Source organism: Cyclospora cayetanensis, unplaced genomic scaffold (genome assembly GCF_002999335.1).
Source record: "Cyclospora cayetanensis isolate NF1_C8 unplaced genomic scaffold, CcayRef3 CcayRef3_contig_87, whole genome shotgun sequence".
In the NCBI taxonomy this organism is placed as follows: domain Eukaryota; phylum Apicomplexa; class Conoidasida; order Eucoccidiorida; family Eimeriidae; genus Cyclospora; species Cyclospora cayetanensis.
This window is the reverse complement of record NW_020312760.1, coordinates 82,618-104,070: the sequence shown is the minus strand read 5'-3', so window position 1 is coordinate 104,070 and position 21,453 is coordinate 82,618. Positions and strand designations below refer to the sequence as shown.

The 21,453-nt window shown below is 55.0% G+C and overlaps 5 protein-coding genes across 5 annotated transcripts; 3 read left to right on the top strand and 2 right to left on the bottom strand.

Moving 5' to 3' along the window:
- Window positions 1–466: 466 nt before the first annotated feature.
- LOC113146982 (antifreeze protein Maxi-like) lies at window positions 467–2,675 on the top strand (the record flags this gene model as incomplete). The annotated part of the gene is made up of 4 exons (XM_026335955.1): window positions 467–636; window positions 928–1,120; window positions 2,462–2,527; window positions 2,634–2,675. Coding segments are annotated over exons 1-4 (471 nt in total), but the record flags the coding sequence as incomplete, so codon positions are not given.
- An 89-nt stretch (window positions 2,676–2,764) lies between these two features.
- LOC113146981 lies at window positions 2,765–6,363 on the bottom strand (the record flags this gene model as incomplete). Its single annotated transcript, XM_026335954.1, is given in 6 exon segments — window positions 2,765–2,788; window positions 3,228–3,335; window positions 3,541–4,185; window positions 4,306–5,167; window positions 5,210–6,104; window positions 6,279–6,363. Coding segments are annotated over 6 exon segments (2,619 nt in total), but the record flags the coding sequence as incomplete, so codon positions are not given.
- A 5,229-nt stretch (window positions 6,364–11,592) lies between these two features.
- LOC34623790 (glutamate--cysteine ligase catalytic subunit) lies at window positions 11,593–15,481 on the top strand. Its single transcript, XM_026335952.1, has 8 exons — window positions 11,593–11,743; window positions 11,953–12,015; window positions 12,253–12,467; window positions 12,667–12,896; window positions 13,131–13,476; window positions 13,633–13,803; window positions 13,963–14,394; window positions 14,666–15,481. The coding sequence occupies exons 1-8, from the start codon at window positions 11,593–11,595 to the stop codon at window positions 15,479–15,481; spliced, it is 2,424 nt and encodes an 807-aa protein (XP_026191737.1).
- Window positions 15,482–18,170: 2,689 nt separating this feature from the next.
- LOC34623789 (chromatin modification-related protein MEAF6) lies at window positions 18,171–19,087 on the bottom strand. Its single transcript, XM_022736898.2, has 3 exons — window positions 18,895–19,087; window positions 18,599–18,721; window positions 18,171–18,469 (listed from the first exon to the last, which is right to left on the bottom strand). The coding sequence occupies exons 1-3, from the start codon at window positions 19,025–19,027 to the stop codon at window positions 18,171–18,173; spliced, it is 555 nt and encodes a 184-aa protein (XP_022588580.2). The 5' UTR covers window positions 19,028–19,087.
- Window positions 19,088–20,118: 1,031 nt separating this feature from the next.
- On the top strand, window positions 20,119–21,178 carry LOC34623788 (CDGSH iron-sulfur domain-containing protein 3, mitochondrial). The gene is made up of 3 exons (XM_026335939.1): window positions 20,119–20,205; window positions 20,610–20,682; window positions 20,979–21,178. The coding sequence occupies exons 1-3, from the start codon at window positions 20,119–20,121 to the stop codon at window positions 21,176–21,178; spliced, it is 360 nt and encodes a 119-aa protein (XP_026191724.1).
- Window positions 21,179–21,453: the final 275 nt, after the last annotated feature.

Sequence of the window (21,453 nt, the reverse complement as noted above, 5' to 3'; positions counted from 1 at the left end):
AGACCCCCTAGTAGTAGAGTGTATGGATGTTCGCGCATGTTGCTGATGATTTGTTGTTGATTGTAGCTTCTTCCTGCGACGCACTGCCTCGGCAGAGCAGCATGTGATTTGCTATACGGCTAGCTAGCGTGAAGGAGGGGGTCATGCCACATAGGGTGGCTTCGTCTCCAAGTGCGCTAGATAAACGTAGAAGATTTAAGTAGTCTGCTCAGTTGCTGCTACCTTTGATCCTCTCCGAGCTCCCTTCTCTCCCCTCTGTCTGCTCTAGCCTCCCCCTGCCCCGCCTAAAGCAGCTGCCTACGAACTCCCTCCTTCGCCTTCTGCCTTTGGGAACGAGGAGGGGCAGATGGGTTGGCACTTTTGTTTGGGTGTATGTACACCCGTTGCTCTTGACACGCATAACGAACCCCTAATAAAACACACTAAAAAAGAGGCTGTGCCGCGCCGTCTCTAGAGCGTGAAGTGCATGGGCAGAGCTAAGCGTGGCTGGATCGCAGGCGCTTGCGCTGCAAAGCGAGCTGCCCTTGCTGCCGTTAGCAGAGCTTTGTGGGGCTGTTGCAACAGCAGCAGCACCTCAGCAAATACGGCAAGCGCAGCAGCCTCCTGGTGCCAATCTGTGGACGCATCTATGCACAAGTCGCTGCTGCTGCAAGCCGCCGAGAGCGTTTCTGCCGCCGCAGTGATGCCATCCAGCTGCAGCAGCAGCCGTCCCTCCAGCATCAAGGCGTTGCGGTGGAAGGGTTGCTTCTGTCGGAACCGCTGCATGTCTCTGCGAAGCTCCTCGAGCGAGTTTCTGCCGCAGCAGCAGTTGCAGCTGCTTTCCTGACACTGCTGCAGGGAGGTGGAGCACTCCGATTTGAGGGCGAAGAAGCGGATCAGCAGCAGAAGAAACTCGAGCTCGACTCCCCACGCTGCCATCAGCTGAAGCGCCTCCCCCGCAGCAAACGCACCACCTCTGCCTTCCACCCCCCGATTCAACGGGCAGAAGTCGCCACTGCTGCCAGAAAGCACAGCAGCGTCACCCAGAGGATCTGCTGTCTGGAGCGCACTGCTCTTCAGAAACGCTTCCAGAGCGGCTGCGCACGCAGCCGCGGCAGCCGCTGCTCGCCAGGCGAGCAGCGGCTGCTGCAGCTGCAGCAGCACGCGCGCGATGCCCTCCCAGCTCTCCAACTCGGCGAGCACGAGCTGTACAGACACCACAACAGTGCCCTTGCCTCGAAACAAGCTCCTGCTCTTCGCACTGCTGCTCGCACTGTCGTGCAACGGGCAGCAAAGATCGGCTGCGTGCGTCTCGAGTCGCCCGCCATCAACACATCGCACGGCAGATCCGATTTGCTGGAAAGCCTTGAGCGCGCACGGCAGCCGCGCAATCGCCGCTGCAGTTCCCTTGCTGCTCCTCTGCTTGCTGCCTGCCGCGTCAGCCGCTGCGGCAGAAAGACATCCAGAAGACGGCCAAGCTCCCTCTGAGCGCAACGCAGCCGCTTGCAAATCTCCCCACTCCAGATCCCTCCCCACGACTGCCACCGCCCCGTGCGGAGGGAGCAGCTCACTCTCGAACGCCTCGAACGCATATACCGTGCAGAAGTCGCAGGCTGCCAGAGCGCCTCCGCCGCTGCTCAGCGAGTGGCTGCAGACGCGCGTCGCTGCCGAGGAGGCAGCCGCTGGGGCGCTCAGACAGCGCTGCTGCCGCTGCTGCCGCTGCTGCAGTCTGCGCAAAGTTGCGACTTCCTCAGGAGCCAACACCCGTGCTCGGGGATGGAGCGCAGCCGCAAGCTGCAACGCAGCGAGCAGGAGCAGCAGCTTGTGCTCCAACGGATGGCATTCTTCTATGGCATCATCGAGCCTTGCTGCCGCCGTTGCTACGCAGGCATGCGTCCGCGTCAGATTCAAATGCTGCTGCAGTTCGCCGACAGTCTTCACAGCAACGCGATGGTGATACAGCACTGGGCTGCAAGGAAACGGCTCTATGGCTTCCTCCGCTGCTGTTTCTGCTGTCTCTGCTGTCTCCACTGGGTAGTCTCGTGTTGTGCGAGCAGACGCTGCAGCAGCAGGCGTCCTCTGGATCGACACAGAAGGGTCGCTTCTCCCTGCAGTCACCAGCCTCCTCCTCCCGCTGCAGCTGCTCTCCAGCACGCTGGGGTGTACTGCCACAGGAGCTGCTGCGCTGCGACGTGCGCTGCAGCACAAGGCGTACATACACCACGTCCTAGGGAGATCTCGCTGCAGCAGCAACGCCTTTCTCGCGAATTCCGCAGCAGCAAAAAAGTGCGCCGCATGCAGCGCTGCTGTCGCAAGCAGACACCACGTCTGGGGATGTGCTGGCACCAGCTGAGCTGCGGCAGAGAGACAGAGAAACGAGCGATTCACAAGACCGACGTAGGTGCTCAGTTCAAGTGCTTCTCCAGCCTCTGTTGCCACCACATTCGCTGCATCTGCCACTGCTGGAAAGGCGCATGCAGCAGCAGCTGCTGTCTGCGGAGAAGACTCTAGCGGTGCTGCTGCTGCTGCTGCTGCACTTGCGCTACTCGCACAGCTGCTCCCGCTGCTGCTGCTGGAAGTCAAAAAGATCCCCAGCGCCGTATGCATGCGCTTCTCAAGAGCACGTCGCAGCGGCACAGACGGCCAATCCGCAGCAGCAGCAGCAGCAGCAGCAGCAGTATCTGCAGCAGGAGAAGAATCTCCTGTGCCTGCTGTCTGTACACCTCCTTTGCCGGGTGCTGTGGTCGTTTCCACATTCCCCCCCCCTCCAGGCGTGCTGCTGCTGTCGTTGCTGCATCTGCTGCTGCTTCTGCTGCTCCTCTTCGTGTTGCTGCACAGCATAGGCAGCCAGAAGAGCTTAGCTGAACGGCATTGCAACAATAAGACGGATGCGCAACGTCGCAGATCTGCTGCCAAGGCTGCTGCTCTCTCAGCTGCTGTCATTAACCATGTCTCCTCCAACAGTCTGTTCGGAATAACAACTCCCTCGCGCGAATCCGTCTCTTCTTCTTGCTCATGCTTCAGCAGCAGCAGCGCGTGTTGTTGTTGTTGACGCTCTTGTTGTTGCCGCTGCTGCTCCTCCTCCTCTTCTCGACACTGCGGATCCTCCTCCTGCGGGTGCTGCTGCGCGTCTGCGGGAGAGGCAGCATCACTCTCTCGCAAAATACGCGCCAGCAACTCCCCTGGACGGGGAGCTACCGACAGACTTGGCAGCGTGCATGCCGCTGTCGTAGGCACCTTTGCTGCACTGAGTGCTCCTGCTTCTGCTCGTACTGCTGCTGTTGCTGTTGTTGCTCTTTTCGCTCCTGCTCCTGCTGCTATTCTTCCTGCTGCTGCTCCTGCTGCTGCTGCTGCTCCTGCTGCTATTCTTCCTGCTGCTGCTCCTGCTCCTGCTCCTGCTGCTGCTCCTGCTGCTATTCTTCCTGCTGCTGCTCCTGCTCCTGCTGCTGCTCCTGCTGCTCCTGCTCCTGCTCCTGCTGCTATTTTTCCTGCTGCTCCTGCTGCTCCTGCTCCTGCTCCTGCTGCTCCTGCTGCTGTTGCTGCTATTTTTCTTGCTGCTGCTTTTGTTCCCCCTTCTGCTTCATGGTCCCTTGCGAGGATTTCAGCAGCGCAGCGCAGTTGCCACAACAGCAGCAGCGCTTCGTATTTGGCTGAAGCGGGATTGCCTTGCAGCAGCAGCTGCTGGTGCTGCATCCGTTTGAGGAATGCGTACGAGAAGCAGCACGTTGCAGCAAGTCTGCTCGCGCCGCCGCCGCTTCTGCCGCTGCCGCTGGAGAAAGGGACGGCTGTGAAACTGCGCTGCACTGCAGCAGCATCCATCAAGCTCGGTGAGTCAGGAGACACAAAAGGTCTTCTCTGCGCCACTGCTGTCTCTAGCGCCGGCTTGAAGCACGCCGCAGCGAGTCGACTGTCTCCCTGAAGCAGCAAGAGCAGCCCAAGCCGTTCATACACCCTGGCTGCTGCTGCATCTGCTCCTCCGCAGCACAGACACACGAGCAAGGCGCCTTCCAGCAGCCTCCGCAGCAGCTCTGGAAACCGCGAGCCTGCCGACAATATCCTGCGTGTCTTGTGTCTAGCCATGCACTTTTGCGGCGGGAGCGCGCAGCGGTGGTGCCTGCTGCTGCATGCATTCGGCAGCAGCGCCAACCCCAAGCAGTCGGCTATCCACAACAGCTGCAGCACCACACCTAGGCTGCTTCCGCCAACGCTGCTCTTCTCGCCGCTGCCGAGACGCATCCCCTGCTGCAGCGGCAAGGGAACGTTCGTGCCGACGAGACGGCGGCGCGAAGCATCCGACGCACTGGAGTTTCTCCCCTCCCAGTTTGCTGCTGCTGCGCTTTCTGCCTCTGAATCCCACGCCTCTTTGGTCGCGCCTCCGGCGGTGACAACCGCAGCACTCACGTACTCCGCGAGACGCACTAAGTCTTCCTGAGCATCTCGCCGCTGCAGGAGGGCGGCGAGAGGAGCAGTCAGCAGCAACGCTCTAGACTTCTTGTGCTGCTGCTGCTGCTGCTGCAGCTGCAGCTGCTGCGCGCCTCCGCTGCAGGAGGGCGACAAAACTTCCGCGTCAAAGAGACACCAGGAAGCAGCCTGCAGTAGACTCACTGCAAGTTCGCTGTTGCTGATCCACACATGCCGCGAAGGCTGCGCGTCGCGAGGCTGCTCATGCTTGTGCTGCTGTGGAGGATGCGTCGAAAACACGTTGCTGCTGCTGCTCGTGTGCTCCCGCTCGCCTCTCAGCGTGCTGCTGCTCCTCCTAAGGGTTCTGCTAAAAGCCTTGCTGAGCTTTTTCAGCCGCCACGAGCTTTGATGGTGGTTGTTGTGGTTGTTCTTGTGGAGTCTGTTACTGTGACGCGATTGCACCGAGAGGGGTCGTTCCCGCAGCGTCGCAAGAGGCACAAGGGTGGAGGTGGCAACACAGCCTCCCCCCCACGCGAATTCTGCAGCAGCGGCTTGCGTCTGCTGCTGCTGCAGGAGAAGAGAACGCGCAAGCAGCAGCAGCCGCAGGAGCAACGGCCAAGACGCACCTCCGTTCTTCGTCTCGTGAGGTATGAGCGGCTGCAGAAGGAGGCGCGAGAGCAGAGCAGCGGCAGTTTGCGGAGTCTGCTGCAGCGCAGCACTCGTCGCTGTCGCTGCAGCAGCTGCTGTCGCTGCAGCAGCTGCTGCTGCAGCTGCAGGCTCCTTCAGCCTGCCCCTGCCAAGCGCCTCCTCGTCTTGCTGCTGCACAGACAGCAGCGGGAAGGAGCCTGCGAGTCTGGAGAGACTTCGCGGATCGAGAAGAGCTCCCTGGATGTCGAGAAAAAGGAGAGCAGCGTAGCAGCTGGCGGCGGCGTTTCTTCCGCCTCTCCGCAGCAGCCGCTGCAGCAAGAGCACCGCAAAAGCGGCCTCTCGAGCCGCTGTTTTTCCCCATCCAACGTCTTCCGCAGGATCGCCGTGCTCGCCGCCTCCGGAGGGATGAGCCAAAAAATCCCTCGCTTGCAGCAGCAGCGCAGCTGCAGTCGCTCTGCTGCCGCAAAGCAGCAGCAGCAGCGCGGCAGCTGCAAGCCCCTCCACATAGAGGGTTTGACGGCGAGCCGACTGCTCGCGTAGGAAGAGCGGCAGCGGCTTTTTCGGGAAAAAGAGAGGCTGCTGCTCCGCAGTTGAGGGCACAGTGGCGGCTTGGCTGGCTGCAGCCGAAGAAAGCGGCAGCAGCGAGGCAAGCAGCCGCTGCAACTTGCCTAAGGGGGCTGCGAACAAGCGACATCGAGTGTCGCAGAAGCTGTCGGAGCTTAGCTGCATCCGCAGCCAGACAACCCACACATCCAAGCAGCGCAAGCCGCCTCCCCTTGGAGCGGCGGCAGCGGCTGTCGTCGCGGGGAGCTGGCTGGCGTCGCCACCGCCGCAGCTCGAGAAACTTGCATCGCCATGCCTCAGCAAGCGCTGCAGCCAGAGCTGCTGCTCAGACGCATGCCCTAGAGCCCCACATGCCTCCACGGCAGCGGAAAGAAATGCAAAAGCCGCATCGTCAGCTGCGGAGGAGGCATTCTCATCGCCATGAGCAACGGCTGCGGAGGAGGCGTTCTCATCGCCATGAGCAACGGCTGCGGAGGAAGCGGCCCGTCTTCCGCCTTCTTGGGATGGAGGCGCTGGCGGGGGGGGCACAAACAAGGAATACAACTCGGAAAGCTGCCCGTACACCTCAGCGTAGCGCTGCTGCAGCACTGCCGTGTCTAGCGCGTTCAGGCGTTCCTGCGGGTTCATGCGCTGCAGCACACTGCGCATCAGGGGGGGCACGACATCCGGAGGAGTGGGGGTGTTACGGTCGGTGGGGCCCCCACCCCGCTCACCACAGAGCTCCCCCTCAGGATCCACGGGTAGTACAGAAGTGCTCCTCCGCTCATCCATCCGCACCCAGCCCTTTCCCTCTGCCTCTCCAATTGTGTGAGAGCTGCTGGCGCCTTAGAAACGGTTGCATGCGTCGGCGACGCCGGCCGCAGAAGCGGGCTGATGAAGACGAGGCTTCGACAGTGAGCGAGAGAGAGAAAGAAACAGAAAGAGAGGGAAAGAGAGAGAGAGGGAGAAAGGGAGAGAAAGCCTCCGCTCTAGAGAGGTTCCGAACCCCTCTCAAGGGCGAAACACTCAAGAGTTTCGGCGCGAGGAAGCCAAAAAGTCCGTTTTGCAAAATCGCGAATCCGCACAGACCTTCTCTGCCAAAAGCGGCAGGATGCCGTCTACGGCCTATCCCAGGCGGCTGAAAAGAGAGCCTTCCCAATGTACGATGCCATCGTCTTCTCCGAACTGCATATATATCAAAAGGGCAAAGGTGCTCCGTCAATCAGGGTGCCGCGCATGGAAGGCGCTGCGCTGTCTGGTACTCCTCCATCATATCTGCGCCCCCCTTGCCCGCAACAAAGCCCTTCGTTCTGATTTTCCAGCAATTATTCCTCCAAAGACAACTTGCGTCTTGGCCGTTGGATCCTGATCATGCGCGCACCCGGGGTACTGGGAGAGCTGCTCGACACCAGCCACTCGCCAGCTGCTCGAATGCTGCGGGTGTCGGCCATGACAGTTCATTGCCATGGATGTCTCATGATAAACCTTCGCCGCAGAGAATTCCTAAGGGCCAGAAAGCGAACAGTTTCTCGGAAAACAGGCATTCAGATGCTGCAGCCACAAGACGCGCCAGTACTGCTCCCTGCTGTTGGAGTACCTTGCATCGCAGAAATTAGGACCGCCCAGACACATCGCTGAGCTTAAGAAACGCGTAAAGTGGCTTTTTCAGGAATCGCTCTCTCACTTTTCGTATGTGTATGCATTGTTGGCTACGCTGCGACCTGGAAAACGCATTTGAAAGACATTGCATCCCGCATGCCCGCTACGTGCTAGCCGACATACCAAACACCACTTGAACACGCACCCCTATGCAACCGTCAAACTGCTTAAAGCGGCTTGACGTAGGACGTGTGAGGTGTAGCGGCAACTGGGACTGTCGATCTGCTACAGAGTCCATCAGTCGACTCACTGTGCGTTGGAGTGCAAAAGTCAGCCCGTGAGTGGGCGTGGGAATGCCGGAGTGCTCAAAGGGTCAGACACCTTGCACTCTTTAGGCAGAACAGTAAAAGCAGACAACTTAGAGTCTCTTTCAATGGGCTCGAAGGGTAGAGAATCCGCAGGAGGGGGCCTGCCAATGCTCATGCTGATATGAATGGTGTGGTAAGAACTGTCAAAGATTAGGTCGTCCTGCTACGCCTAGTGTGATTTGAGCTGTTTTTTTATGGTGCACATAAATCCGGGAATCACAAGAGAGCATGAGGTGTCTTCCATGGTTTTAGGCATAATGCAAGGGGGTGAAGGTGCGATTTACTGTGTACTGCCTAGTGTACCCTCTTTCATTTGGTTATTCGTCCTCGCCTCTCTAAGTTCCTCTCTCGAGAGCATCACAGACCTATTCAGTTCCTTATGTCTCGTTTTAGTCGAAGCGAAAGTTTCTCGTAAAGAGGCCGCTTGGAAGTTGGAAGCTGTAGGCAGGAAGCTTCAAGGGGTTTGCAAGGCTGCCTTCTGCCGAGGCTTTCATAGCACTTTGGGGGTCCGAAAGCTCGACGGGCTGCCGATACGACAGCCCTTCCGTACTGCTATGTGATGCAGGGAAGTGTAGGTACTGTCTGCCGGCGGCCAGGCGGCTGCGTAATGAGCAGAGGAATTTCAAAGGGAGCTGCAACGTTGTGTGTGTAGAGCTGCCTTGACGTTGCTAATCTTCGTCGTTCGACAGGGGAGCAGGCTTGCGGAGCGACGAGCTCGGCTGAACTGCGGCTGAAAGACAGACACAGTGCGTAAGGGAAGTGGTCAGCGAAGCCGTCGAAGGGTTTTTCGCTTACCTGTGGTTTCGTTCTGCACTGGCCGGATGATGAGAAGTGAAGCAGTGATCTTCTATAAAAGCCATAGTAGACTATCCTTCACTTCACGTGACTTGGCTTCCCGGCTTTGCTGATTTCCACTCACCGACTGCGCCAATCTGTCGGCCCTCGAGCAAACCGTTTCACAGAGAGTTTTTCATCAAAGCGCGCCTGTGAACTGGGAGACACAATGGAGTCTTTCTTCTAGCGCAATGTGTCCGCAAAGCTGCAGCAAGTAAAACGGCTGACTTTCCCTTCGGTTTAGCCGCTGTGCCGACAAGCTGGGGCTGAAATACTTCAGAAATGTGAGGAGGCAACACCCGTTTTAATCTTCAGCTTTACCTCTTCCGGCTACCACCCACCACGTCAAATCATACCAGCCATGTATGTTGCCGGCAAGCGGAGAGGCTCTAGACAGCGAAGATCAATGCCACACGCAGCAGCACCCCCATCCTGGTAGGAGAAAAACACCGCCTTGTGAAGGACCCTGTTGGCAGGATACAGCTTCTTTGGAGCCAGGGCACCAAAACAAGCAAGCTCTGGGCTTAATAGGCGGAAAGTCTAACAAAAACCTTTTCTGTGTGGACGATGTTCGGCCCGCGTTGAGCAATAGACATATGCGAACCTACACCTGAGAGGCACTTGCAGGGATGGCTCATACAGTACGCTTCGTCTGCCCTGGCTGCAGCCACCAAAGGCAGTCGCTTCGGATTTGAATTGCCGTAGTGCAAGCCTTGCTAAGCGGCAGCATTATTTCTGAGGTTTCATAAGTGTACCAGCATGCAGCCCAGCCTGACTTCACACAGGCGTCTGCGGCTGCTAATATTACTCTCAAAACAGGACGCATTTTTCTCGCCGATGTCTCGGCGACTCGCTGTAAGGCGCTGCTCTCTGCAACATACACGCTGCCCTTCAGGCAGCCCCCGCTGTCCGTGCACCCTATTGGATTTTGCGGTGCATTCGTGAGTGATGGTTAGAAGCGGAGGCTTTTCTGCAGCGCTGTATACACTCTAGAAGCTCTTCATCTAGTGGGCATTCTTTGTTCGCCTTTAGAGGCTTGGCCCCCTCTATACCCCTGTCAGGTGCAGGTGCATTTGCAGAATATGTTAGCCTTGGAAGCAACATGAATGCGGACTGCCCTTACAGGATGGCAAAAGCTACATTTGAGCTTGATCTAGTTCAGTAGCTATCCTATTTAGTTTTATGTTAGGTCAGGAGTTGAGTGCCTCCCTAGGGAGATCAGTGCCTTACGCTTGGAGCCACTCCACAGTTCTTTCAGGTCTCGCGTGCTGTTTATTTTAGACGCTGCGCGCGCAGGTAGCTCAATACGATACGAATTCACGTTGTGTGTGTGGCTGTGCGCTGCGGGCTGCTATGTGTAGCCTGGTACGAAGGAATGCAAGGAGAGTTGAGAGAGTGTTCAACAGCGTCGATGCATCCTGCCTTGAGCTCGCGCCCTCTCTTCACGTCGAGACTCTCGGAGTTCAGCACCCCATGGCGGAAGGAGTGAGCTCTTTGGGTAGCTCACTTATTAGCTCTCTGTGAAGCTTTGCGTCGGGTTTGTGTTCAAAGAAGCCTTCCCAGGGAGAAGGAAGCTTGATGAAGTGTGGCAATCGCGATGCACACCGCTGCAGCAACGCGCGCCAAGCTGTCTACTGCTGCCGCACCCTGAGCTTCCTAAACTATGTTTTTGTTCTCAATCTCTGCCAAGCAGCTAGCATGCGCTCAATCATTCTCCCGTGGTGATTCATCCGCGCGACAAATCGAGACCTGATCGCGGCGCCCACGGGCCTTTGAATGCCGAAGCAACACACTTTCTTGGCATTGTAAGAGCAACACATCAATCTATGGGCACGAATGCAGAAGTTTGAGCCGGCACATGCATTTTTGCAACTACCCCTGTTACGGTGTGCATTGTGTGATGCCACGGCAAGAGGTCCAACACGTCTGCCCGGAGCTTTGCAGCTCCTTTGCAGCTCCTTTGCATCCATTTACCTGCGCATTTTGGCCGTGACTTCAGTGTGCATACACGCCGAGGAGCAGTGTTCTGATGGTCATGCGCTTTGATCAGTGCGGGCAGCTTCGCCCCACACTCTCTTCCCTGTTTATACCGGGCGGCAGGCCTGTTTGTCCGGGTTGAAAGGAGCACACAGTTCACTATTTAGGTGCGGTTTCCACCGTAATATTTTTAGCCAATTTCGGCATCGGTGCAGGTGGTTCTGCGCTACTTGGGGGGCCCTCGCCGTGCGCCACGCCCTTCTGCACGAGCCGAGGCAGAGACGCCGAAAGAGCCGTGGGCTGCGTGTTCCTCTTCCCACATCTTCTTTCACGGTTTTTGGGTTAGGAAACTCGTGAAGGTCCCTTGATCAACTTAGCGCATCGAGGGTGTTCTTAGGGATCTTCTGGTCCTGCGTGGCTGTTAGCTGCTTTACAATCGTAGCAGACTCCGGTGGCAAATTTGGCCGATCTTCAGCTGGATGGTGAGCCCGAATTTGTAGCAAAAGGAAACTACTCGGAAAAGACTCTTGGCATGAAGTATGACGGGGGGACGGAGTGGTTTTTCTGCGGTGTCGGGGTAGCCTCACCCGGCAAAAACGTGTAGATAGTTCGACACGACTGCGCAACTGACGTCTGTTTTGCCGTCCTTCTTCACGCACACGCTGCGATTTGCCGCTTTTTTCCTTTCAAGAGCAAATCGGTGGGCTCTGTCTGGCCCCCGCCCATTCAATAGTTGATCTACCCGCCCACGAGGGCAGTAGAATTTCTTCCACGAAGCCGCAGTCGTCTAGCTTTCGGGGAGCAGGAGTCTTGAGCCGCTGCTTGGCACTTTCAGGCAGCTCGCTCGAGTCAGACTCTGCCATAGCCCTGCTGAGCATCAAGAGGGCAGAGGGAACGCCAAGTGGGGGGAGGAGGTATATCACGCACATTGAAAAGGGCAGGCGCATGGAACGAACGGAGGAAGAGAGAGATCCCCCTCCTTCCATCCAGTCACCTGGCCTTTTCAAAGCGGCGGAACAGGTTCGCGCTTCACTGCCTGCCCTCTCTCCGTTCTGTGTAGCACTAGTACTTGCCTCCTGCTGTGCAGTTCGACCCCTCCTTGCACAGCTGATTCCACAGGCTCCATACTTTCTGATATACAGCTGTATAACGGCCCTTGTGGCACCATCAGCTAGCTCGCACAGCAGCTGCTAGCCGGCTGGCGGCTCGAACGCGTCGGGGAGTTTGTTCATACACTGCCATAATGGGATTCTTGGGAGTAGGAGAGCCGCTGGACTGGCACAGCTCCCTTTTGTATCAGGCTGCTGTCAAGCGCAGAGGCATTCGGCAGTTTCTGCAGCTGCTTAAACAGTTTAAAGACTATGAAGGGCCTCTCAAGTGGGGAGACGAGATCGGTAAGACGCGGAGGATGCCACAGGAGGGCAGGCAGCGCCGCATGGAGGAAGGGAGTAGCTTAAAGCCTTGCTTCCCTACGTTTTGTTGAACAGAAGCCTTATTGCTGCTGGGAAGATACTTTTGACTCGAATGGGCAAGGACGAATAGCCTTATAAGGGCGCTCAAGCGCACACGACAGTCCTCCTTTTGCATCCTCTCGTGTTTTCAGAAGTTTTCCTTGTTCGCGTCGACCCTTCCACCAGGCAGATACGGCTCGCACTTGACGCTGGGCGTGAGACTCGACACCCCCTGCCTCCCCTCTCCTCTCCTCTCCTCTCCTCTTTCTTCCCTTCATTGCATCTTTCCACCTGCATGACGTGTATCTGCAACAGAGAACGACTTGGCTTTTTGAATTATTCCCGTGGAAACGGCGTCTCTCGCTAGTGCGCATACATGCAAGCTTCCCAGCTCCACATTACCGAGCCATAATAGCGTCCCTCTGTCGTGCTTTCCGCCGTTGCTTTTGCAGCGTCCATCCTTAAGATGAAGGCGAGCGAGGCTGCTGCCACTCCCCAACAGCATCAGGAGGGGGAAAACATCACATCATCTCACGAGCGCTCTTTGTGGCACCCTGAATACGCATCCTACATGATCGAGGCATTGCCTGGCGCGGCACTCAACTTGCAACCCGAAAGCTGGCTGCTTGTAGAACAGTCCATCCGCAGTCGCAGAAGGAAACTTTTGGTACGATGCTCCTGCGTATCGGCAGGGGGGGCAGGCTGCTCTTCCGAATCTGCGTGATCATATACTTTTCTGAAAAAACAGGCGTAGGTGCGGCTGTGCACGGTCCATCGCAGCCAGGAGGCTCTCTCCGTACGTTTTCTTCATGAAATTTTTTGCACGGGGGAATACCAGTCGGTTGTGAATCTCGTGCTTTCTGCAGTCTTGTCTGGAGCCGCACACCTCGCCGCTCTTCATGACTTCTTTCCCCCTCCTGGGAGTTGACGTCCAGCCACGCGAAAACTCCGGTGGCAACGACCCTTCCCCGGGAAATTTCGCCTACCCAGCGTCGCCTGCCGACCCTCTGCATTCTCTCAGTCAGAGCATCTTTCTCGGGGATGAAGTCATTAATCCGCACCCCCGCTTCGGCACGCTTACCGCCAATATCCGGAGGTACATCGACGCAAGCCGAACACGACCGTCAGCCGCAACAGGGTTGATGTCGAGATGTATACATGCATATCTATGTATATGCATGTATTGCTAAGCGTAAAGCGAGGCCAATTCGATGCACACGAATGCGCCTATCGGGGCTGTACTGGGAGCGTTGAGCGCCGTTTGCATGTGCAAATTGTATTCGCACGCTACAACGCTTCGCATGCTGTGCGCTCCCTGCGTTCCTGCCAGGCGAAGAGGCTGCAAAGTACAGATTCTTGTTCCTTTGTATATGGACCGCGGTGTCTGCGTAGACACCTCGCGGAAGGTGCCCAATCAGCCTCTGTTTGACGCGGCGCTTGGAGGCAGGCAGTGCATTTTGTACCATGACGAAGAGGGGAGAGACTCGCAGTCAGGACTAGCCAAGATGCATGAAGATCAGGCACTCATCAATCAGGGGAACTTGTACATATATATGGACGCCATGTGCTTTGGCATGGGTATGAACTGCGTCCAGGCGACGTTTTCATGCAAAACGATCTCCGATGCACGCTATCTCTATGACCAGCTGATCGTCGTGGCGCCGCTCGTTCTTTCTGTAGGTCTCATCCATATTGCGTCGAACGGCTGCTCCGGCCGAATACATATCCCCGTTTGCGTCTCATGGCATTTCCAATGCAACTCGGTTCCTCCTACTTGCTCACGTGTGTGGGCTCAGTGCGACACGTTTTTCTTGGCGTTCTGAATGTTTCAGTTGACGGCAGCGACGCCTTTTCTTCGTGGCTGCGTAGCAGCAACGGACACCCGATGGGATTCTATTAGCATGGCAGTGGACAGTCGACGGGCTGATGAAATGAAGAGCATCATCAAGTCACGGTATTCCGCGAACTCGCTTTACATTAGCGACAAGCCACATCTTTTCGACGTAAGCTTGCACACAACATTACAGGTGGCATTGAATTCGCCCCCTTGCAAAACGCCACAATCTGGCAGCTGGATCAGTGCCAGCTGTTTTCAGCTTAGCTTTTAAGTGTCTCTGCGTGTGTGGAAGCGAAGGGATGCTGTAATTCGGCAATGTGTGCAGCGGCTGGGGAAGCTGAACGATCTGGAGCTGACGGTGAATGAGCGCGCGTACGATGCGCTTGTTCGTTCGGGTGTTGACTCGCTCCTAGCCAGGCACGTGGCGTTACTCTTTGTTCATGATCCGCTTGTAATATTCAAGGACCGCGTCATGAAAGAAGGGCAAACTGAAGGCGACATTATCAGGGAGGGCGACACGGACTGGGGAATGGATGATGGAATAGTTTATGAAACAGCCGAGGATTTTGAGAACCTGCAAAGCACGAACTGGAATGCAGTCAGGTTCAAGCCCCCGCCGCAGTTCATGAGGCCGACTTCGTCAGATCTCGGTGACACATCACTCATTGGATGGCGCGTGGAACTGAGAACACCAGAAATCCAGCTGACAGACTTTGAAAATGCAGCTTGCATTAGTTTAATCGCTGCAGTTGTTCAGGTACTGTTTGATGCACATATCAAAGCCCTAGCGATTCGGCGAGCAGCGATGGCATACGGAGAGTATGCTGTTGCAGTTGAGCCGTTCTAATCTGCCCTATGCAGAGAACCCGTATTTGTGTGATTAGTTAGCGCACCAAATAAATACATATGCTTGGTCGATGCAAGGGTCAAGTGTACGTACCTCGCAGTCCACGGCATCACGGCTTCAATGCGCGAACGTTTAGCCCTTAGTTCGATAGCTGCATGTGTGAGATGTTGGAATTGTGCAGCTGATACTCGAAGAACAAGTTGAACTGTACATTCCGATTTCCCTGAACGACATCAACATGCAGCGTGCAGCCAAGTTGAATTCAATTTTGAACCAGCGCTTCTGGTTCCGTCGTGACATCAGGGCGAACGCGAACGATTTGTCCTATGCCGAGTTTTCTTTGCACAGCATTCTATTCGGGGAAGCGGGTCCAGCGGATACAAACGTCTCCGATGCAGTGTTTGGTCCTGCTCTTTTGAGGTTGTGTAAGCAGATGTTCGAGGGGAAAGTAAGGAAGGGGCACTGCTCAGCGGAAGCTCTCAATGCGTTCATGGAGATGTACAATTTGACGTACCTTCGGACTTCCGGCGAGCTCCCAACCGACGCAGCCTTCCTTCGCGCCTGTCTGTCAGCGCATCCAGAGTACCGCGGTGACTCTGTGATATCCCCAGGTGCAACGTACGATATTTGCCAGCTGGCGATGCGACTGGGAAACGGAGAGCTGGAAATTGCCGAGCTCCTCGGCCCCTTCGCCCGCCGCTACGGAAGCGCGAAAGCGCGAACGATTCGTGTGTCCAACAACTGTACAAGCTCTTGTGCAAGCATTGATCCGGAGGCACTCCTCCTTGGCAAAGGGCGTATTGCAGCTTCGTTGCAGCATCCGGATATCCACGAGCGGCTGCGACTGTATATGCTCCAGAAACCAGCTGTGTCGCAGCAGCAAGCATGCGCGAGGTCCGAAGGTTCCTGCAGCGGGATTTCCAGTGCTCAACAGCAGTGTGCCTTTGGGGAGCAGATGAGCGAACTGGCTAGTGCCGAATTCGTCGGCAGCGAGTGATCTGCTATGAGGGAATTGCCCAGCGTGAAATTGGAATATATTTGTTGCTTCAGTTATTTTACAGTCCATCTACTATAGGGAGAGAGAGTAGTTTGAAAGGGCGGTCGCTTCCGAGCGTCTCTATATTCTCGTGGAAGGGAGTTGTCTTGTCGTGGTGTGTGCGAGCATACCAGTTTAGCAGTAAACGTACCAGTCTGAGCCAGGGAATTTCGCCAGCGACGCTTCTCAGGGTTACCGTTGTGTTTTGTCTGTGGCAAGGGCCATGGAGCACTCCAGTGCGCGGTGCATTGGTTCACTGTTTCGATTCTCGTCGCGCTGCACCCGAGGAGCTCTGTGACGACTGCGTACTTGTACCAGAATCTTACGGCTTGGTCTTTTTTGCTTCTGGCCGCCATGTAGAGGCATCGGAATTTAGGCCGGCAGCAGAAGGACTGAAAAATATGCGAGTACTCTGAGGCGCGCTACCTGGGAGGCAGGGGTGGAAGAGCCACATCACCGCAGAGCAGCTCTACGCACTTTGGTGGACGAATCACACGTGTTATTGTCTTTTATGGAACGATTCTGAACTGGGCATTTGCTATTGTTTGCCACTCTAGAGGCTGGTGCATTAATTGACGGTAAAGCCGTTCAATATTCCAGACCCTCTAACAAAACTGATTTTACTTCCACTTTTCTAAAGAAAAACTCATGCCTCCACACGGGTGTCCTTCGGCTTATTCTATAGCCACGGGTGCCCAGGACCGTTTCTGACTATAACTGGTTTCACCATGATTTTAGAGTGTCATGAAGAGATTTGCGTCAGAGCCTCTAGTTCGAGGTCGAACTCCGCCTCCTGAGTTACAGTTGTTCGTTTTGTAGCGAGGTGACTACAAAGACAGCCTCCTGCTAGACTTACCTCGGAACGGCTCCGCATCACTTGCGAACAGAGGGACCGTAATGATGAGTCTAAGAAATTAATTTTCATTGGCTTAGACTGCCAAACAAGAGTGGGCCTGTACGGCTCAGCAAGAAGAGTACTTACCGATTAGCGCAGTGTGCCTCCGGATAAACCAAAGAGCGACTGCCACGAGGCTGAAAACTGCACGGCAAGTTGGCACATTGAGTGCTGATCAGCACTGAAAAATCATCTGTTATCCCTACTTATCGACGTTGTCGTCCACGACAAAGGTAACCAGTAAAAGTTTAGACTGCGCATTTGCGTGCTCGAGTCTGATTTGTTGCCGTGGAACAGATGTGCCATTACTGCAGCCTTCCAGCTGATCGGTTCTTGGGGATAGACGTCATCGACCCCCAAGCAACGGTTTTTGTCCCGCAGCATGCGAACTTGAACTCCTAGAGGAGTAGCTGCAGCAGTGCTACAGAACCTGAGTGAGTTCAGAGTTGTACACCCAGCTGCCGGTGCATGTGGAGGGGGTTGCGGCATCTACCTCTCTGGATCTTGATCCTCCAGAATTGAGGCATGCCCTGTTTGGTGTGTTTGCTGCCCATGAGTATTCACTCCTCGAAAGACGGTGGCGTAAAATCTCACCGGAGGTCGCATGGGAAGAGCACTCTGTAAAGTATGCAGGTCATGGGCTCTGCTATAAGAATAGGCATGCTGGAGAGAAAAATCGCTAACCTCTCCATAGCCGCCAACACATATCAGGGCAGACGTTGATGGATGCCATTTTGGCGTTTGTGTCGAGGAAAACGAATTTTTTCGGGTGCCTCAAATCACCTGTTGGAAGGGCTCGGTTGAGTTCATCATCGATTGGATGAATATATGGCACTTGCGTACACGTAAATGCTGCTTGCAGTAATGCCAGTGAATGGAAACATGCATGTGGATCTGGCGCTCCAACAGTAATTCCCTGTTAGATGTAAGAAAGCTTCATTATCCAATATTAGAATGCCCATGATTCTCATGCTCGACATACTGGCCTGTACTCGAATTGCACGCCTGTGCGAATCGCGCATCGGCTGAGTCCCAGGCTCTTCAGAAAGATACAAAATTTGTAAAAGACCTCATTTTTCGTCTAGTGTTTACCTCGCACACATCCGAAGTGAACTGCTCATAACGCGGTCCCACTGATAAGCATGACGTCACCGGCATAACCAGGCCATCCTCTTCAGCAACAATTAGCCGCAAAAACGCTAAAATTGCGAGTAACAAGTGCATGGTGAGCGCTGCCAGTTACAATGTGAACGATTGCATCGCAGCTGTCCTATGCTCATTCAGATCAAATGAAAGTACACCGTACACCCGTGCTACGTGGTAAGTGAAGGGGGAAAACATAGAATACACTTGGAAGCCTTTTCTGTTATTTTACTAGATACATTGAACTTAGTTCTATTTCATAGTGTAAATTTCGTGATATTTTTTCTCCACAGATATAGTCATTTGGGTCTGATCGCTTTTGTATCAACCATCCTACATACAGTTGCAAAAATCTTTCTACTAAATGTTCGATGCATTTGTGCCTGTAATATAACATAAATATCCTCTCTGAGAAGTGTTCTGACTAAGATATATCTTTATTATAGCAATGAAAACATGCAGGGGTTTGCCCCGTCAGCGATTGTGGTACTGTGCAGATGCTCTCTCAGCCTAAAAGGCAGCTCCGCCGGAATTTCGCAGTTACACAGGAACACTAACGTTGCTGTGCCTCCTCTTGTCTAGGAGCTGCGAAAGTTCTGGAGAAGGCCCCATTCACATGCGACCGTGGCAAGCACTGCCTATTGGTGCATCGCCGGTAACTGCTCCCCCGCACGCCTTCTGGCTTACGGCAGATGTAGATCCGCCACCAGTTCCAGAGGAATGACGGCCCCCTGAAATGCCCTTGGATGCATTGGAGGAGCTACCTGTACGAGAGGGCGGCTTTTTTGCACACTTCACATTTGTACTGCAGGCGGAATTCCGACTGTTGGAAACCTGCGACGCCGCGCCGTTGTTCCATCCTTTTCCTCCCGACGATCCCATGAGCTGTCTCTCTGAGTCTTCCACGCTAGCTGTAAACCAGAAGGACACGCGGGAAACCCAATCACGTACTCATGCCGACTGTGCAAAAAGTTTCTTGTACAGCAGCCCAGGCTGGATACTCGAACAATGTGAACAAGTGCGTTGAGTAAAGGGCTTACCCCATGTGCTGAGCTCGCGAGACGCACGACTTGTAGTGCTAGTGAGAGAAAACAGCCGCTCCTGGTTGCTAGATGCACTACCTGCTGCTTTGGCAGCTGGACGCCTTGTCTTAGTGGCGGACGCTGTAGGTCAATGCACCACAACAAGCCCTATGCGGGATTATCCATGAAAACACAATATCGGCAACCAGTAGCGAAAACCCCTATCGCTTATTCCCCAGCGAAGCACCCCTAGGGTCTGTTTTCGCGCAGATTCTGGTTGTGAGTGTCACGGTGTAGCAAACTCAGTGGCGTACAGATGTAACCTTCCCATCCTTTAATCATGTTTCCGACATCAGCAGTAGCAGCCAAATAATTTCCTTCCATCTCATATATCTTGTTTTCCAAAAGCAAGACGTCTGACTCGAGTTTTTCATGGAGTTTGAGCATTTCCTGATACACTGGCAGCCTTTTAGACACCTTGATCCCCTCCTCTCTGTGCCATGAGCTCGCGTCTTGTACGGCCAGAGACCCCTGCCCATGGCTAGGCACTGGACCTCCAACGACAAGCGGTCTGCTATGTGGAGCAGTTCCAATACCAGCACCAGAAGGAAGTGGTATGAATCCTTCGGAAACGGGCTGGTTCATAGGTGCAGCGACATGAGGCTGCTGATACTCCAAGGGTTCCATCGCACTAGTGAGGCGCTTTGGTCTAGCGAAGCGGATGAAAGCTTGCGCACTCAGGCTTGCTGGCGAAAACGATCTTGCACGGATGACGGACTAGGGACAAGACAGGGTACTACAAGGCACGCGGAAGCTGTATACAGAAGCTTAATTTCAAACCGCCTAATACAGCTTAGGAGTGCTTCTGATATAGCAGCACCCCTAGCCGAAAAGCCCTCCCAAGTAGCCCACCCTTGGGAAGATCGCTGATGGAAGGGGAGGCATCAGCCCATTCTATCGGCACCAGGAGTTTTTGCCGCGGGCAGGAAACAGCAGCACGTGGCCTCCTGATTACTTGGCAACCTCTGAGATGGCAAAATACACGTCAGGTACAACGTACAAGGGGTGACAGCCGCGTAGAAAAACGCTCTTTCGCTATCAGAGGTCAAAGGAACCGGTGAACTGGATCAGGCACTGGATGGCAGGGGAGCGAACGCACACCCTCTGTTGTTGGGCGCTTTGAGGGCAGGTGTGCAAACTTGTTGTCGAAGACGCAACGACAATCGGAGACAAACGAAGGATATCTTTTTTAGCGTTTCTTATGAGAGTTGTGCACAGAGAAGCCCCGAACATGCGCGTGTTGCCTGACGGGCAATCCTGCTCGCGCATGCACATCCACAGCGGCTGACGGAAAAACGATGCAGCGAAGGGATGTACTCGCCCGTGTTCGTCGCATCCTATTTCTTGTTATTTGAATCCTATCCAGATCAGTCCATTTGTGGCGTTAAGAGCCATAGGACCTCTCCCATTCGAGGAATCGCGGAACGCCTCTCCGCCAGGGGCATTTCTGTCGTCATTCGCCCTATCTTTAGTGCACAATGGTATGGACAGACTGGTGGTCTCACGACAGAGTGCCGCAGCCAGCTGGGCTCGCCCCTTACAGGGTCTACTGTGAGCAGGGGAAGGTAAGGAGGGAAACGTTGATCCCGTGCTCCCTCGTGAAACCCTCCTTGTTCCCCCTTTTATGCGTATAGGCGCACCCTCTGCATCGCGCCTCCTGCCGTTCAATGCGGCATTCGTGTGCCTCGAGCAGTCAATGGAGCGGCAGCAGTGGGGGGGGTGGCAACTGCAATTCCATGCCCAGTTGGTCATGACCACCTCTCCGCAATTTTAGAGCAGCGCCTATTGCGGCCTTTGTTCAACTTATGTGCAGCCAACGAAATACTTTTGGTGGTTCTACCACGGGTGTAAGTGTGCGTCCGGGCGGTGGTATGATGACTCCTTGATTTTATGGATGGGGACGCTCTGGTTAGGCAGGCATGAACGATGCCAAGCTGTGCTCTTCGGCGTAGATTTGTTTATGCTTCAGGTTTACTGGTGGTGCAGCTGTGGCAAGTGCAGGACACAGCCGTGGTGCGATATGAAGAACAAAACGGCAAATGGTAAGCAAATAGTGGATAACCTATCCAGAACTGCGCCAAGTGTACCCTGCGAATGGCATTTTCCGTGTCGGCTCGCTGGGTGCCCCCTACTCCACATACTTTCCTATCTCGGCAAAGAATATGGGCATGCGTCAGAGCTCTAGGATGCACAATAGAGTATCTGACAAGACCTTGAGTGCAAAGTGGCCTTTCCCGTCCTTGTTAGTGGGTGACTCTCTGTGCGCATTATCGCTTCTTGGTTTTCCTTGCGCAAAAATGCTCGTATTGCTCCTTTTTTGAAATGTATTTCGGTACAGGATGCAAGCCAGTCATGTACATTCCAAAGCTGACGGGTTGGAAGTTGCTGTCAGGTTCCAAGTTCACCGAGGTTCCACCGTTCAGTGTTGGTTCTCACCTTTGGGTGAAATCCCATACCAACACACCGCTAGCTTGTGCCTCGGCTTTCGCCATGGCCTTTTCTGTCGGCGTCTTCTCCACGTATCTTATGCACGGCTAGAGATGGGCAGTGCTAATTCGAGACTGCGAGCGGCTGCTCCTGCACCACTCCGTCTTACCTTGTGGACCTAAGACACTGCCTCCATCGCCTCTCTTTCCCAGTTTCGCGTCAGTTGTGCTAACGTGGGTTCAGCAATATGTTAGGTACATTGGTGGGGTGTGGAATGTGCACCTCCCAAAGGCTCGCATGCACGCAACTAAGCCGTACGTACACTCGACAAGCCGGAGCCACGCTTGTTGCTCCGTCATATTGTGGTGTATGAAATGGAGCTGGAA